Source organism: Salvelinus alpinus, chromosome 14 (genome assembly GCF_045679555.1).
Source record: "Salvelinus alpinus chromosome 14, SLU_Salpinus.1, whole genome shotgun sequence".
Classification (NCBI taxonomy): domain Eukaryota; kingdom Metazoa; phylum Chordata; class Actinopteri; order Salmoniformes; family Salmonidae; genus Salvelinus; species Salvelinus alpinus.
Genome location: NC_092099.1, coordinates 25,183,124 through 25,198,123, shown reverse-complemented (window position 1 = coordinate 25,198,123; position 15,000 = coordinate 25,183,124). Strand labels below are relative to the sequence as shown.

The following is a 15,000-nucleotide window of genomic DNA, read 5'->3' as shown; positions in this document are numbered from 1 at the left end:
CTATTCTACAATGCATGCTGTAGTAGTTATTACTTTTACTTTGAATGTAATGAGTCATACTTAAACTTGTTCAGACTTACAGGTGGCTGTTCGGTGTCCATCACTTTGCCATGCAAATAGGCTTCCTGTGCTGCTCGCTGGAAAAGCATAGCTGTAGGCTATACTACAGGAATCGCTCTTACTAATGTTTATAATCATGGCATAGAATTGCCCATAATATACGGTATTTTACAAATTCCAATCATATTTCTAAAAGCCATTTTAACCTAGCAGGAAATTAGTATCCAATTTTATAATCTGATGTTATTGGCCTATATTATAGCCTAGCGCCTTACAGCATTGTTTAGGCTAGCCTACCTGTTCTTTCTTCCTCCGAGATTTTCGCTGCATGGCTGACAAACAAATCAAAATAATTTTGTCAATATGGCTATGCTGAAAATGTTTGATAGCTGGTGCGTTACACTATCCTACTGTTTGTTTTTTCCTGGACGTTCGCAGACCAGGCAGTGTGCTCTGATTGCGCAATAATGGCTTTGGAGCGTATGCGATGTGTGTCATCACTGGGTATCAGTTCGATTGATGTAAATTAAATATTCTTTTTTTTGAGTGAAAATCCAATAAAGAATGGAAAAGCATTGATTCAACCTGCTTACGTCCATGATAATGCATGTTGCCAGAATTCTAATCTCTAATATTGTACTCTATATATCGGTACACAGAGCCATATATAGTTAGGTCTAAATACATGGCACTGGTGGTACCATGCACCAAACTAGAATGGTATTCATATTTATATGATGGTACCAACATCAGAAGTTGTCACACCCTGATTAGTTTCACCTGTCCTCGTTATTGTCTCCACCTCCTCCAGGTGTTGCTTGTTTTCCCCAATGTATTTATTGCTGTGTTTCCTGTCTCTCTGTGCCAGTTCGTCTTGTATGTTAATCAAGTCAACCAGCGTGTTTTTCCCATACTCCTTTTGCTATTCTCTTTTTGGTAGTCCTCCCGGTTTTGACCCCTTTGCCTGTCCACGACCATTCTCTTGCCTTCCCCTATTGGATTCATAAATATTGTAGGAGTCCAACCATCTGCCTCCTGTGTCTGCATCTGGGTCTCGCCTTGTGTCATGATAGAAACACCCAAATAAAACAATGAGATGCTCAACTGTTGGCTGAAACCACGCAATTACAGATCCGTGCGTTTTTCTCCAGGGTCTCCTCTAGCACTAGACGGTTGGGCTCAATTACAGATCCGTGCGTTTTTCTCCAGGGTCTCCTCTAGCACTAGACGGTTGGGCTCAATTACAGATCCGTGCGTTTTTCTCCATGGTCTCCTCTAGCACTAGACGGTTGGGCTCAATTACAGATCCGTGCGTTTTTCTCCAGGGTCTCCTCTAGCACTAGACGGTTGGGCTCAATTACAGATCCGTGCGTTTTTCTCCAGGGTCTCCTCTAGCACTAGACGGTTGGGCTCAATTACAGATCCGTGCGTTTTTCTCCAGGGTCTCCTCTAGCACTAGACGGTTGGGCTCAATTACAGATCCGTGCGTTTTTCTCCAGGGTCTCCTCTAGCACTAGACGGTTGGGCTCAATTACAGATCCGTGCGTTTTTCTCCAGGGTCTCCTCTAGCACTAGACGGTTGGGCTCAATTACAAAAAAATAGCACATGTAGACTAACTACTGTATTTCACCTTTTAAAAGTTAGTAAAGCTGCTGAGATACTCAATCGCTTGATCCGCCAGATGTTGACTGATCTATGCCCTCCCTTCTCCTGGGAGATAAAACTATTTCTCCTTCCTCAGTCTTATCTCTCTCCCCACTTTCCTTGCTGACCCCTCCCCATACTCTTGAGAAAAATGTTCACATGTTAAAACCTAACTATCACAAGCATTTTCGTATGTGAAAATCGAATTTGTACTTTCAAATCTAACTCTCACATGTGTGATCAAAGTATATTTTTTAGAAGGGTTGTTAATCCATCTCCATTTAAACTCTCTCTCTCTCTCTCTCTCTCTCTCTCTCTCTCTCTCTCTCTCTCTCTCTCTCTCTCTCTCTCTACTCTCTCTCTCTCTCTCTCTCTCTCTCTCTCTCTCTCTCTCTCTCTCTCTCTCTCTCTCTCTCTCTCTCTCTCTCTCTCTCTCTCTGTCTCTCTCTCTCTGTCTCTCTCTCTCTCTCCGCCCGCGGCATCTGGGGCAGGAACATGAGTCATATTTCATTAGGACAACACCAACTCTACACAACACAGACCCGCTGCGTCCCAGTCCAGACCCCAGCAGAGTGCATTAGCGGTAATGATAGATCGCACAGGCATTCACTGGCAGGATGCGGAGAGGGTGAAACAATAATAATTTAACAGCAAGTGACCCCCTTCACTTTTCAGAGATTGTACACTGGGTGCATGGTGAGATTGTGCGCTGCACTGTGCTTCCATTCAGATACGCGCTGGAAGGAGTATGTGCCACATTGTTTCCGTGTGTGCGTGTGGGTCATTGATGTGAGTGTGTGTAGTGTCTAGGTAGCGACGCTCCCCGCGGATGTTTGAACTTCGTGCCTGAACCTATAACGGATGCGTCACGTCGGCTCTGTCATGCGAATCACCCCGTACGCACGCTCGCTCCCAAGACGACACCGACTCCGTGACTCTCCATTTGAGCTGGTGACGCTGCTCGCTCTCTGGCGGTAGAACGGGATGTTTGGCATTTGTACCGATTTGTGCTCGCACGGTGCGTCTTCTGTGAGATGGACGGAGGAGAGGACCAGTGACCAAACATGCCTACAGTCCTCCGCGACAAGGGAAAACTTTCCAACGTCTGTTTATTGCTTCGATGTGCTTTCCAGGTGAGAAGAGATACATGGCTATCTATTCAATCAAGTTCATGTGATAGTCAAGAAATAGAATTTGTTTTAGTTTTTTGCTTTCTTTGTTTTACTTGAAATGTAGAATACTCTTTTGTAAAAACATTTTTTGTAGGCTATTGTATTTCCGTTCTCGTTTCAATTTACTGTAAAGTGAAACCAAAATGTATTATATAGAATAATGCAACAAAGCTAGTTAAGGATTTATTGCAAATACAAAACAACAATTCACATGGTTTGAAATGTTATAGTGATTTGTACAGTCTATGTTTTGAATAGTCACGATGAGATGTAAAGGAAGTTGAGAAGTCTTGAGGTCAGAGACAGTTAAACCCATTTCCGTCGTTTGACAGGCCAACCCGCAACCTTTCGTTTTCACTTTAGATTGAAGCATACACTGTTCTAAATATAGAAACGGTAAGAGAACTATGAAGACATTTAAATCCAACTGTACTACAAGTTCATCATAAGAGATCACATCGGTGTATGGGCGCTGTATAGGCAACAGATGGTTGTAGAATAGTTGGTCTGTATGCTGTTTGTTTGAAGGTGTTATGATGGGTTGAGGTTGGTTTGGGCCGCAGGAGACACCGCAGGTGTGTGTCTGGGGGATTGCGTCACCATTACTGTACCCTGCTGATGTGTTAATAGATGTGTGAAATGCATTATGCATATTATACACACATTCTACAGCTACACTTTCAGCACTGTGTTCAATGACAGAGGTGCACCTCCACACACACTCTCTCAGTCTCTCTCTCTCTCTCTCTCTCTCTCTCTCACACACACACACACACACACACACACACACACACACACACACACACACACACACACACACACACACATACACACCTCCATGCCAGTGCTTGATCACACAGTCAGACAGTGGAGTGACTCATGCACACACACACACACACACACACACACACACACACACACACACACACACACACACACACACACACACACACACACACACACACACACACACACACACACACATACACACCTCCATGCCAGTGCTTGATCACACAGTCAGACAGTGGAGTGACTCATGCACACACACACACACACACACACACACACACACACACACACACACACACACACACACACACACACACACACACACACACACACACACACACACACACACACACACACGCGCACAGAGCAGAGGGGAAAGAAGAACATTCTCAACAGCCAATTATTGCAGGATATCCAAGGATATGCAGTAACAACAACCACCAGTATTTCAGCAAGAAAGATAATGAGTAGAAAGAGGGACAGTAAAATGGGTACTAGAGATAGAGAGAAGGACAGAGGAAGGTAGGATGGGGGAGAGAGAGAAAGAGAAGGACAGAGGAAGGTAGGATGGGGGAGAGAGAAAAAGGGGAGAGTGGGAGAATATGAGCATCCCTCCCATCAACAGCTGTGATTGTTTAGATATGATTCACCAACCAACATCAACCTCCCCTCAAACGTGTGTGTGTCCATTTCATACGTGCAGTCCTGACTCCTGATGCCTGTTTTAGATCCACTGAATCATCTCTCTCTCGCTCTCTCTCTCTCTCTCTCTCTCTCTCTCTCTCTCTCTCTCTCTCTCTCTCTCTCTCTCTCTCTCTCTCTCATTTACTCTTTCTCTCTCTCTCTCTCATTTACTCTTTTTCTCTCTCTCTCTCTCTATCTCTCTCTCTCATTTACTATTTCTCTCTCTCATTTACTCACTTTCTCTCTCTCTCTCTCACACTTTCTCTCCCTCTCTCATTTACTCTTTCTCTCTCTCTCTCTCTCTCTCTCACTTTCTCTTTGAGACTTTATGCAACATCTGGAACAGGAAATGGTAGGGGCAGGCATATATAGCTCACAGGTGTGTGTGCGTGTGTGTGTGTGTGTGTGTGGACGTGCACCCCTGTCATTGAACACAATGCTGAAAGTGTAGCCATATTATAAGCACAGGAGCCAGATGTTTAATCGAATGTATAAATCTGATCCATCCGGTTGGAAGTTTAATTTAGTTATTTCACAGGGAATTTGCGATGCGTAGGCCCTCTGGGTACATTTACTTCAATACAAAACCTAGGAGGCTCATGTTTCTCACCCCCTTCCATAGACTTACACAGTAATTATGACCACTTCCGGAGGACGTCCTCCAACCTATCAGAGGTCTTGTAGCATGAACTAACATGTTGGCCACCCAATCAAACGATCAGAGAATGGATCTAGTACTGAAAGCATCCGCTACAGCTAGCTAGCACTGCAGTGCATAACATGTGATGAGTATTACACTCAAAGAGAGAAAGACAATAGTTGAACAGTTTTGAACAAATTATGGAGAAGCAAGAGAGAGAGAGAGAGAGCTAGCTATATTTTGTATTTTTTTCACGTTTCACTTTCTCTTACTTAGCTAGCAAATGCAGCTAGCTAGTTTAGCCTACTCAAACACCTGACTCAAACAGAGAGGGATGCTATGTTAGCTAGCTGGCTATTGCTATCCAACACTGGGACTCTTCCAAGTCAAGGTAAGCTTTTGGTTTTACAAATGTATTGCCACCAGGGCCCACCGGTGTAACTGCTAAACTGTTTGCTGTACACTGTTGTAGCGGGTTGTAGCGTTTTTTTCCCGCCTGGTCACAGACAGCTGATGTGTTGTGCACTGAAGTCCACAAGCAAAGGGAAAAGGTGAGAGGAGGAGAGCGCGTATTCGCGAGAAAGAATTCTAAAACGATTAAAGGAATCATGCTGTATGTATGTGGCTGCTATGAAAGTGAACTGTGTTTGCGTGTGATCAGGGATGTATTCATTCCGTCGATTCTGTTGAAAAATATTTTTTGAATGGAAGCAAGCTGAATGAAACGAGGCTAAACATCCCTGTATTTGTCCATGGGTGGGTATAGGGAACATTTTAGTATCATGTAGTAGCCTAAATCTATCGATGTTACCAGTGGCGGTTCTAGCTTGTATGGTTCCCTGGGCGAACCCCGCTGCACCATTCTGCAATAACTGTCATTTTTATTCAGACATTTGGAACAACACAAATAAATAATCATAACATTTAAAACTATATAAATATAAAAATATATACAAAAATAAGACTCATACATATCAAAAAGAAGTAACAAAGACAAATAGAAACAAATTGTATTATATAAATTGTAGTATATAATACACTATTACCCTATTGCTAACAAAAACACACAAATAAAACTAAATTGCACAAATCCTATATCACACAAATACACAAATAGAATAACACACTTACAGTATAAAGAGAACCTGATTATTACACTATTGCACTTCAAACAAGAAACACACAAACTAAATTACACAACTAATTGCATTACTAATTGCATCAGTACTGTACAAAGTTAGAGATGCACTATTTGATAGATTCCCCCGCACCCCCTACCTCGGACTTCCAGTGGGGAGACCTGAGGTCAACCTACCCCCGCCCCCTTCCCATCTCGTACTTCTGAGTGGGAGACCTTCCCAGGCAGTAGCCTGCCTAGCTCACAAACTAGAATCAGGGCGCCCACTCCGACAAGGTTAATTGACCCACAGTCCCACATGATATTATTGACGTGACGTGCAAATGAGCGATAGAAAACCGATCGTGCAAATGTCACCATTCGGAATATATATATATTTTTGTGCGGGCGCCGCATGCCACCCCCGGCAGGATGCCGGGCCCATGTCGCCTATGCCTAAATCCTCCCCTGGATGTTACAATGAACTGAGTGAATGGAATATGAATGACAGTCATCCAATATGCTGTAATAGAAATAAGGCCATGCTCATAAACAAATGTATCGTCCTCCCTCATCTTAAACACCTCCCACCGCCACTGGTAATAACATAATAAATATTTAACTTCAATAGTTTTGTTCAGTTTCTCTTGCACAAGGGTAAAACTGGTTTATGTGAGTTTTGCTAAATACACTGACCAAAAATATAAACACAAGATGCAACAATTTTTTATATTTTACTGAGTTACAGTTCATATAAGGAAATTAGTCAATTGAAATACATTCATTAAGCCTCATCTATGGATTTCACATGACTGGGAATACAGATATGCATCTGTTTGTCACAGATACCTTTAAAAAAAGACAGGGGAAGTCAATATCTACTGTGATCACCATTTGCCTCATGCAACGCCTCATGCATCTCCTTCACATAGAGTTGATCAGGATGTTGATTGTGGCCTGTGGAATGTTGTCCCACTCCTCTTCAATAGCTGTGCGAAGTTACTGAAACGTGAGTTGATGGAGGCGGATGAATGGCACGACAATGGGCCTCAGGTCACGGTCACGGTATCTCTGTGAATTGGAATTGCAATCAATAAAATGCAATTGTGTTTGTTGTCCGTAGCTTATACCTGCCCATACCATATCCCCACCGCCACCATGTGGCACTCTGTTCACAATGTTGACATCAGCCATCTGCCCAGTATAGTTGAAACCGTAATTCATCCTTGAAGAGCACACTTCTCCAGCTTGCCAGCGGCCATCGAAAATTAGCATTTGCTCACTGAAGTCGGTTACGACGCCGAACTGCAGTCTGGTCAAGTCCCTGGTGAGGATGACGAGCACGCCGATAAGCTTCCCTGAGACGGTTTCTGACACTGAGCAGAAATTCTTCGGTTGTGTAAACCTACAGTTTCATCAGCTGTCCGGGTGGCTGGTCTCAGACGATCCTGCAGGCGAAGAAGCCGCATGTGGAGGTTCTGGGCTGGCGTGGTTACACGTGGTCTGCGGTTGTGAGGCCGGTTAGACATACTGTCAAATACTCTAAAACGGTTGGAGGCAGCTTATGGTAGAGAAATGAACATTCAATTCTCTGGCAACAGCTCTGGTGGACATTCCTGCAGTCAGCATGCCAATGTTCATGGCTTTGAACAGACGTCTATTGCCCTTTCAAATCCTTTCTGATGACAAGTTTGTGGAAGAAAAACAGTGAATGAGGCTGGAGAAAATGTAATATACCACTGTACTATGAGTTTATCTATGAAATTGTTAGAGTATAGAGGTCAGAGGTCACAGGACTAAGATATGCAATAAACAGGGTTGGAGTGTGCAGTGGATAGCTGGATATAGGTACATGTTGATGACTTGGTGGAATACAGGTCTTGGCAAAGTGGGTAACGGGGCTGAGGTGTTTAGGCAAAGGAACTGGAGTCAATGGGTAATACATAAGGCTAGGATATGGGTGTATCAGGACTTGGTTGCATTAATATTAGGATATTGGCATGTGGGTGTTAGGGTTAGGGCATGGGGGTAATTGGGTTTAGGTTTGTGAGTAAGTGGGTAAGTGGGCTGAGGTATATAGATATTGGGGCTGGGGTGTGTGGGTCATTGTGTTTAGATGTGTGGGTAAGTGGGCTGAGGTATATAGATATTGGGTCTGGGGTGTGTGGGTCATTGTGTTTAGATGTGTGGGTAAGTGGGCTGAGGTATAGATATTGGGGCTGGGGTGTGTGGGTCATTGTGTTAGAATTGTGGGTAAATGGGATAAGGTATATAGATATTGAAGCTTGGGAATAGTGGTAAATACTGTATCTGTTCATTTTATTATAGGCACAGCACTGTATGTTCCCATCGGTCACAATTGTGACAGAAAATAAAACATACTGTTTCACATACTTTTCAATATTATTTTTCAAAAAGCAATATGGCTTATAGGGGTTTCTAATTGTATAAGGTGTACATAGTGGGCATATCTGAAAGAAATGTGGGAACAAATGGGTTCACACTAGGATCAGCAGAAGGCTACAGTAATGATGGCTCAATGCCCACAGAGGATCAGCAGAAGGCTACAGTAATGATGGCTCAATGCTCACAGAGGATCAGCAGAAGGCTACAGTAATGATGGCTCAATGCCCACAGAGGATCAGCAGAACGCTACAGTAATGATGGTTCAATGCCCACAGAGGATCAGCAGAAGGCTACAGTAATGATGGCTCAATGCTCACAGAGGATCAGCAGAAGGCTACAGTAATGATGGCTCAATGCCCACAGAGGATCAGCAGAAGGCTACAGTAATGATGGCTCAATGCCCACAGAGGATCAGCAGAAGGCTACAGTAATGATGGCTCAATGCCCACAGAGGATCAGCAGAAGGCTACAGTAATGATGGTTCAATGCCCACAGAGGATCAGCAGAAGGCTACAGTAATGATGGCTCAATGCCCACAGAGGATCAGCAGAAGGCTACAGTAATGATGGCTCAATGCCCACAGAGGATCAGCAGAAGGCTACAGTAATGATGGCTCAATGCCCACAGAGCATCAGCAGAACGCTACAGTAATGATGGCTCAATGCCCACAGAGGATCAGCAGAAGGCTACAGTAATGATGGCTCAATGCCCACAGAGGATCAGCAGAAGGCTACAGTAATGATGGCTCAATGCCCACAGAGGATCAGCAGAAGGCTACAGTAATGATGGCTCAATGCCCACAGAGGATCAGCAGAAGGCTACAGTAATGATGGCTCAATGCCCACAGAGGATCAGCAGAAGGCTACAGTAATGATGGTTCAATGCCCACAGAGGATCAGCAGAAGGCTACAGTAATGATGGCTCAATGCCCACAGAGGATCAGCAGAAGGCTACAGTAATGATGGCTCAATGCCCACAGAGGATCAGCAGAAGGCTACAGTAATGATGGCTCAATGCCCACAGAGGATCAGCAGAAGGCTACAGTAATGATGGCTCAATGCCCACAGAGGATCAGCAGAAGGCTACAGTAATGATGGCTCAATGCCCACAGAGCATCAGCAGAAGGCTACAGTAATGATGGCTCAATGCCCACAGAGGATCAGCAGAAGGCTACAGTAATGATGGCTCAATGCCCACAGAGGATCAGCAGAAGGCTACAGTAATGATGGCTCAATGCCCACAGAGGATCAGCAGAAGGCTACAGTAATGATGGCTCAATGCCCACAGACACACACCATGGAACACTGCAGATTAGCATACTTTAGTCTGGCCGAACACAACAAACAGACAAGCAAGTCTCAGTGAAGAATCTTTTTGATGTAGGCTCACAAGCCCTGGTTGGGTTTCGCAACCTATATCTGACAAGACATCCTCATTGGTTACTGAAAGACCCCAACTGTATAGACCTCCACAACACCTGTTTTATTTTACTGTGTGGATGTTGTCTCTATGACTTTTCTCAAACTATTTTTCTGTCCTCACTCAGGTCATAGGAAGTGAGTGTAGCAGCTGTGTCAAGGATATTCTAGGGTAAGAGATGGTTGACTTTATACTCCACCTGGCCTACAGGACCATAACTGCTGCACTGATCTACACTGCTCTGCACTAGCTATATCAGGTGTGTAGTGCTGGGCTGGAACAAATGTGTGTGTTGGTACACGTTACACTTTCTCCTGTCCTCTTAGTGGTGGTTGCCCTGAGGCTACTAGTAACAGGCCTTTGGGGGAATCTCTGTTGCTGTTGGTAGCTGAAGCTGAACAGAGCATGCCTGACTGTATACTGAAATACTGTTCCAGTGTGCTGTTCACGGTCTACCTTCCCTAGCCAAAAGACTAGCACAGGAGAGAGAAATGAAGAGAACGGATGGAGAGCAGACAGAGAGGAAGGAGAGAGGAGAAAGAACAGAAGAAGAGGGAGGAAGAGAGGGAGGGGGAGAGGGAGCAGAGAAAGAGGAAGGAGAGAGGAGAAAGAACAGAAGAAGAGGGAGGAGGAGAGGGAGCAGAGAAAGAGGGGGAAAGGGAGTGGATAGCGGCACACTGCTCACCTGGGAAGGCTTGTTGTTGTGAGAGGAGGGGAGTAAGGGATGAATCAGTGTCCTTGGTTACTGAGAGGGAGGAGAGGAGAGATAATGAAGTGAAAGGAGGAGTAGAGAAAGGGAATTACTTGCCTTCTGGGGTTATGGGGAAAGGGCTGTGTTTATGAAGAAGAGAGGGGAGAGGAAAAGAGTGAGAGAAGTGACAACAGGTACTAGATGTGTCTACTGCATTACGTGTGTGTGTGTGTGTGTGTGTGTGTGTGTGTGTGTGTGTGTGTGTGTGTGTGTGTGTGTGTGTGTGTGTGTGTGTGTGTGTGTGTGTGTTGTGTGTGTGTGTGTGTGTGTGTGTGTGTGTGTGTGTGTGTGTGTGTGTGTGTGTGGTGTGTGTGTGTGTGTGTTAGACTGAATTGAATGAAAGGAGACATGCTTCTCAGAGCAGACTCTCCTTACTCTGTTCAAGACTGAGCTCTGACAGACTCTACTGTTCTATCACACATGTCCATCTGTTTCAACTCTCTCTCAATTCAATTTCAATTTAAGGGCTTTATTGGCATGGGAAACATATGTTTACATTGCCAAAGCAAGTGAAATAGATAATAAACAAAAGTGAAATAAACAAGAAAAAATTAACAGTAACATTACAGAATAAAGACATTTCAAGTGTCATATTATGTCTATATACAGTGTTGTATACAGTCTGATGTGCAAATAGTTAAAGTGCAAAGGGAAAATAAATAAACAAATATAGGTTGTATTTACAATGGTGTTTGTTCTTCACTGGTTGCCCTTTTCTTGTGGCAATAGGTCACAAATCTTCCTGCTGTGATGGCTCACTGTGGTATTTCACCCAATAGATATGGGAGTTTATCAACATTGGATTTGTTTTCAAGTTCTTTGTGGGTCTTTGTAATCTGAGGGAAATATGTGTCTCTAATATGGTCATATATTTGGCAGGAGGTTAGGAAGTGCAGCTCAGTTTCCACCTCATTTTGTGGGCAGTGTGGTTTTGTCTAATTGTGTTGCTGTCCTGGGGCTCTGTGGAGTCTGTTTGTGTTTGTGAATCGAGCCCCAGGACCAGCCTGCTCTGTAGGTGATGGCTTTGTTATGGATGGTTTGGGAATCGCTTCCTTTTAGAATTTAACGTCTATTTTCTGGATTTTGATAATTAGCGGGTATCGGTCTAATTCTGTTGTGCATGCATTATTAGGTGTTTTACATTGTACACTGAGGATATTTTTGCATAATTCTGCATGCAGAGTCTCAATTTGGTGTTTGTCCAATTTTGTGAATTCTTGGTTGGTGAGCGGACCCCAGACCTCACAACCATAAAGGGCAATGGGTTCTATAACTGATTCAAGTATTTTTTGCCAGATCCTAATTGGTATGTCAAATTTTATGTTCCTTTTGATGGCATAGAAGGCCCTTCTTGCCTTCTCTCTCAGATTGTTCACAGCTTTGTGGAAGTTACTTGTGGCGCTGATGTTTAGGCTGAGGTATGTATAGTTTTTTGTGTGCTCTAGGGCAACATTGTCAAAATGGAATTTGTGTACATGGATTTTATAATGTCGTATGTTTTTCCCCCAACACCACTTTCTATCAATTTCTATAGCAGACCCTCATGCCAAATTGAGTCGAAAGCTTTTTTGAAATCAACAAAGCATGAGAAGACCTTGCCTTTGTTTTGCTTTGTTTGTTTGTCAATTAGGGCGTGCAGGGTGTATCCGTGGTGAAGTCTCTCTCTCTGTCACACACACATCAGTGGCAGTCGCTGCCGTTTAAGATGAGGGAGGAATTTTGTAATTTCTTTATGAGCATGGCCTTATTTCTATTACAGCATATTGGATGACTGTCATTCATATTCCATTCACCCAGTTCAATGTAACATCGATAGGTTTAGGCTACTACATGATACAAACATTTTCCCTCTACTCATCATGAGGTTTCTACAATCTAGCCTATGAATGAAAGTTTTTAACATAGGTGCACAGGTCACAAGACAAATTGGAGTAATCAAGGTGACAGACATTGAAACATTCAGTACCACCTTGCACACTCTTGCCTGCATCTAGGTGATCTAGTGTGCAATCATTGGTCCAAACGTTCCATTTTGCAAACAAAACGAGAGTTTCTATTGGGCAATTTCAGGTAGGTTTGTCCATTTTTTGTTCCGTTTGCTTCCATTTAATTTTTTAAGACATTTATTCAAAACTGTTCAACTATTCTCTTTCTCTTTCTTTGAGTACTCTACTCACAACATTTTATGCACTGCAGTGCTAGCTAGCAGTACAAGATTAATTCTCTAATCCTTTGATTGGGTGGACAACATGTCAGTTCATGTTGCAAGAGCTCTGATTGGTTGGAGGACGTCCTCCAGAAGTTGTCATAATTACTGTGTAAGTCTATGGAAGGGGGTGAGAACCAAGAGCCTCCTAGGCTTTGTATTGAAGTCAATGTACTCAGAGGAGGCCCGGAAGCTAGCTGTCCTCTGGCTACACCATGGTGCTACCCTACAGAGTGCTGCTGAGGCTACTGTAGACCTTCATTGCAAAACAGTTTGTTTTAATCAATTATTTGGTGATGTGAATATATTTAGTTATTGTTGTATCTAAAAATAATAACTTTTTGAATGTTTCACTATTTGTATTTTTTTTAAATTCACTAAGTAGGATGGTCCTCCCCTTCCTCCTCTGAGGAGCCTCCACTGACACACGTACACACACACACGCACACAGCCATCAGAACAGATAAGGCCTGACCTTTTCCAGAGCCTGCTTCCTGTTCAATGGCGATGCAAAAGTCGGCATGGACTAGACAAACTCGCATGCACGCACACACACACAGACACACACAGACACACACAGACACACACACACACACACACACACACACACACACACACACACACACACACACCACACACACATCCCTTTCTCTGCCATGTTAATAATCCATACTAAACAACTGTATTCTTCTTCTTCTAACATGGCTGTGACTTGTCTTTGTCAGTCAATCTAATCATTTGTATGCGATGAGGATTGGTGCAAAGATCTCTCTTTCGCTCTCTCTGGCTGGCTTCCTATTCAGAGCTGGGCTCCTGTACTCAGATAGAGCAGATAACAGATAGCAGATAGGATAGTTCACTGGGCACTGTCTCATAATCTCCCTGACGATTATCACCTGGATCATCCAAACCTCTGTCCTCCCTCTGGTGGACCAATGCTTCAGGGACATCACTTGCAAACACACACGCAAGCAAGTACGCACGCACTTGCACACACACACACACACACACACACACACACACACACACACACACACACACACACACACACACACACACACACACACACACACACACACACACACACACACACACACACACACACACACACAAAGACACTAACAAAAGAGAAATCACAAAGACAGCTACAAATATGCACAAAGTTGATGTACAATATACACAAAGCTGTAGGAACAAAAGACAGGTTGTCACTCAAAACACATCACAGCCACAATAGAGCAGAAACCTGTTTCACACTGTGTGTACGCTGTATCATGACACCTCTGAATTCACACCGACACACACAAACACACACACATAGACATACACACATAGACATACACACATAGACATACACACAGATCATGGACAATTTATCACAACCTACATCTTTCACAGACACCCTACAACCCCATCCCCATCCCTCACCCTCATGTCTTTCACAGACACCCTACAACCCCCATCCCCATCCATCACCCTCATGTCTTTCACAGACACCCTACAACCCCCATCTCCATCCCTCACCCTCATGTCTTTCACAGACACCCTACAACCCCCATCCCCGTCCATCACCCTCATGTCTTTCACAGACACCCTACAACCCCCATCCCTCACCCTCATGTCTTTTACAGACACCCTACAACCCCCATCCCCATCCCTCACCCTCATGTCTTTCACAGACACCCTACAACCCCCATCGCCATCCCTCACCCTCATGTCTTTCAATGGCTAGAGTTAGATCTGCATGTTCTTTAGCTTAGCCAATGATAGTCCCAGCAATGAAGCCCATGGTGATGTGGTCCAGGCTAGAAGCAGGCAGTGGTGGAAAAAGTAGACAATTGCCATACTTGAGTAAAAGTAAAGATACCTTAATAGAAAATGACTCAAGTAAAAGTCACCCTGTAAAATACTACTTATGTAAAAGTCTAAAAGTATTTGGTTTTACATTTTTAAATATACTTAAAACAAAAGTAAATGTAATCACTAAAATATAAAAAAGTATCAAAAGTAAAAGTATAAATAATTTCAAATTCCTTATATTAAGCAAACCAGACAACACCATTTTCTTGTTTTAAAAATGTACAGATAGCCAGGGGCACTCCCCAACACTT

The 15,000-nt window shown here is 43.6% G+C and overlaps 1 protein-coding gene across 4 annotated transcripts in view; it reads left to right on the top strand.

Moving 5' to 3' along the window:
• Positions 1-2,275: 2,275 nt before the first annotated feature.
• aff3 (AF4/FMR2 family, member 3) overlaps positions 2,276-15,000 on the top strand; it is a 31,612-nt gene continuing 18,887 nt past the window's right edge. The window contains exons 1-2 of one of the 4 annotated variants that reach the window (XM_071340939.1): positions 2,280-2,838; positions 10,060-10,103. Coding sequence is in view for 2 of the 4 variants with exons in the window: in XM_071340940.1 (XP_071197041.1) it covers positions 2,770-2,838 (69 nt within the window). In the remaining 2 variants the exon portion in view is untranslated. Of the gene's footprint in view, positions 2,839-10,059; positions 10,104-15,000 lie in introns of all 4 variants that reach the window. The other 3 variants (XM_071340940.1, XM_071340938.1, XM_071340941.1) reach the window with 3 other exon arrangements.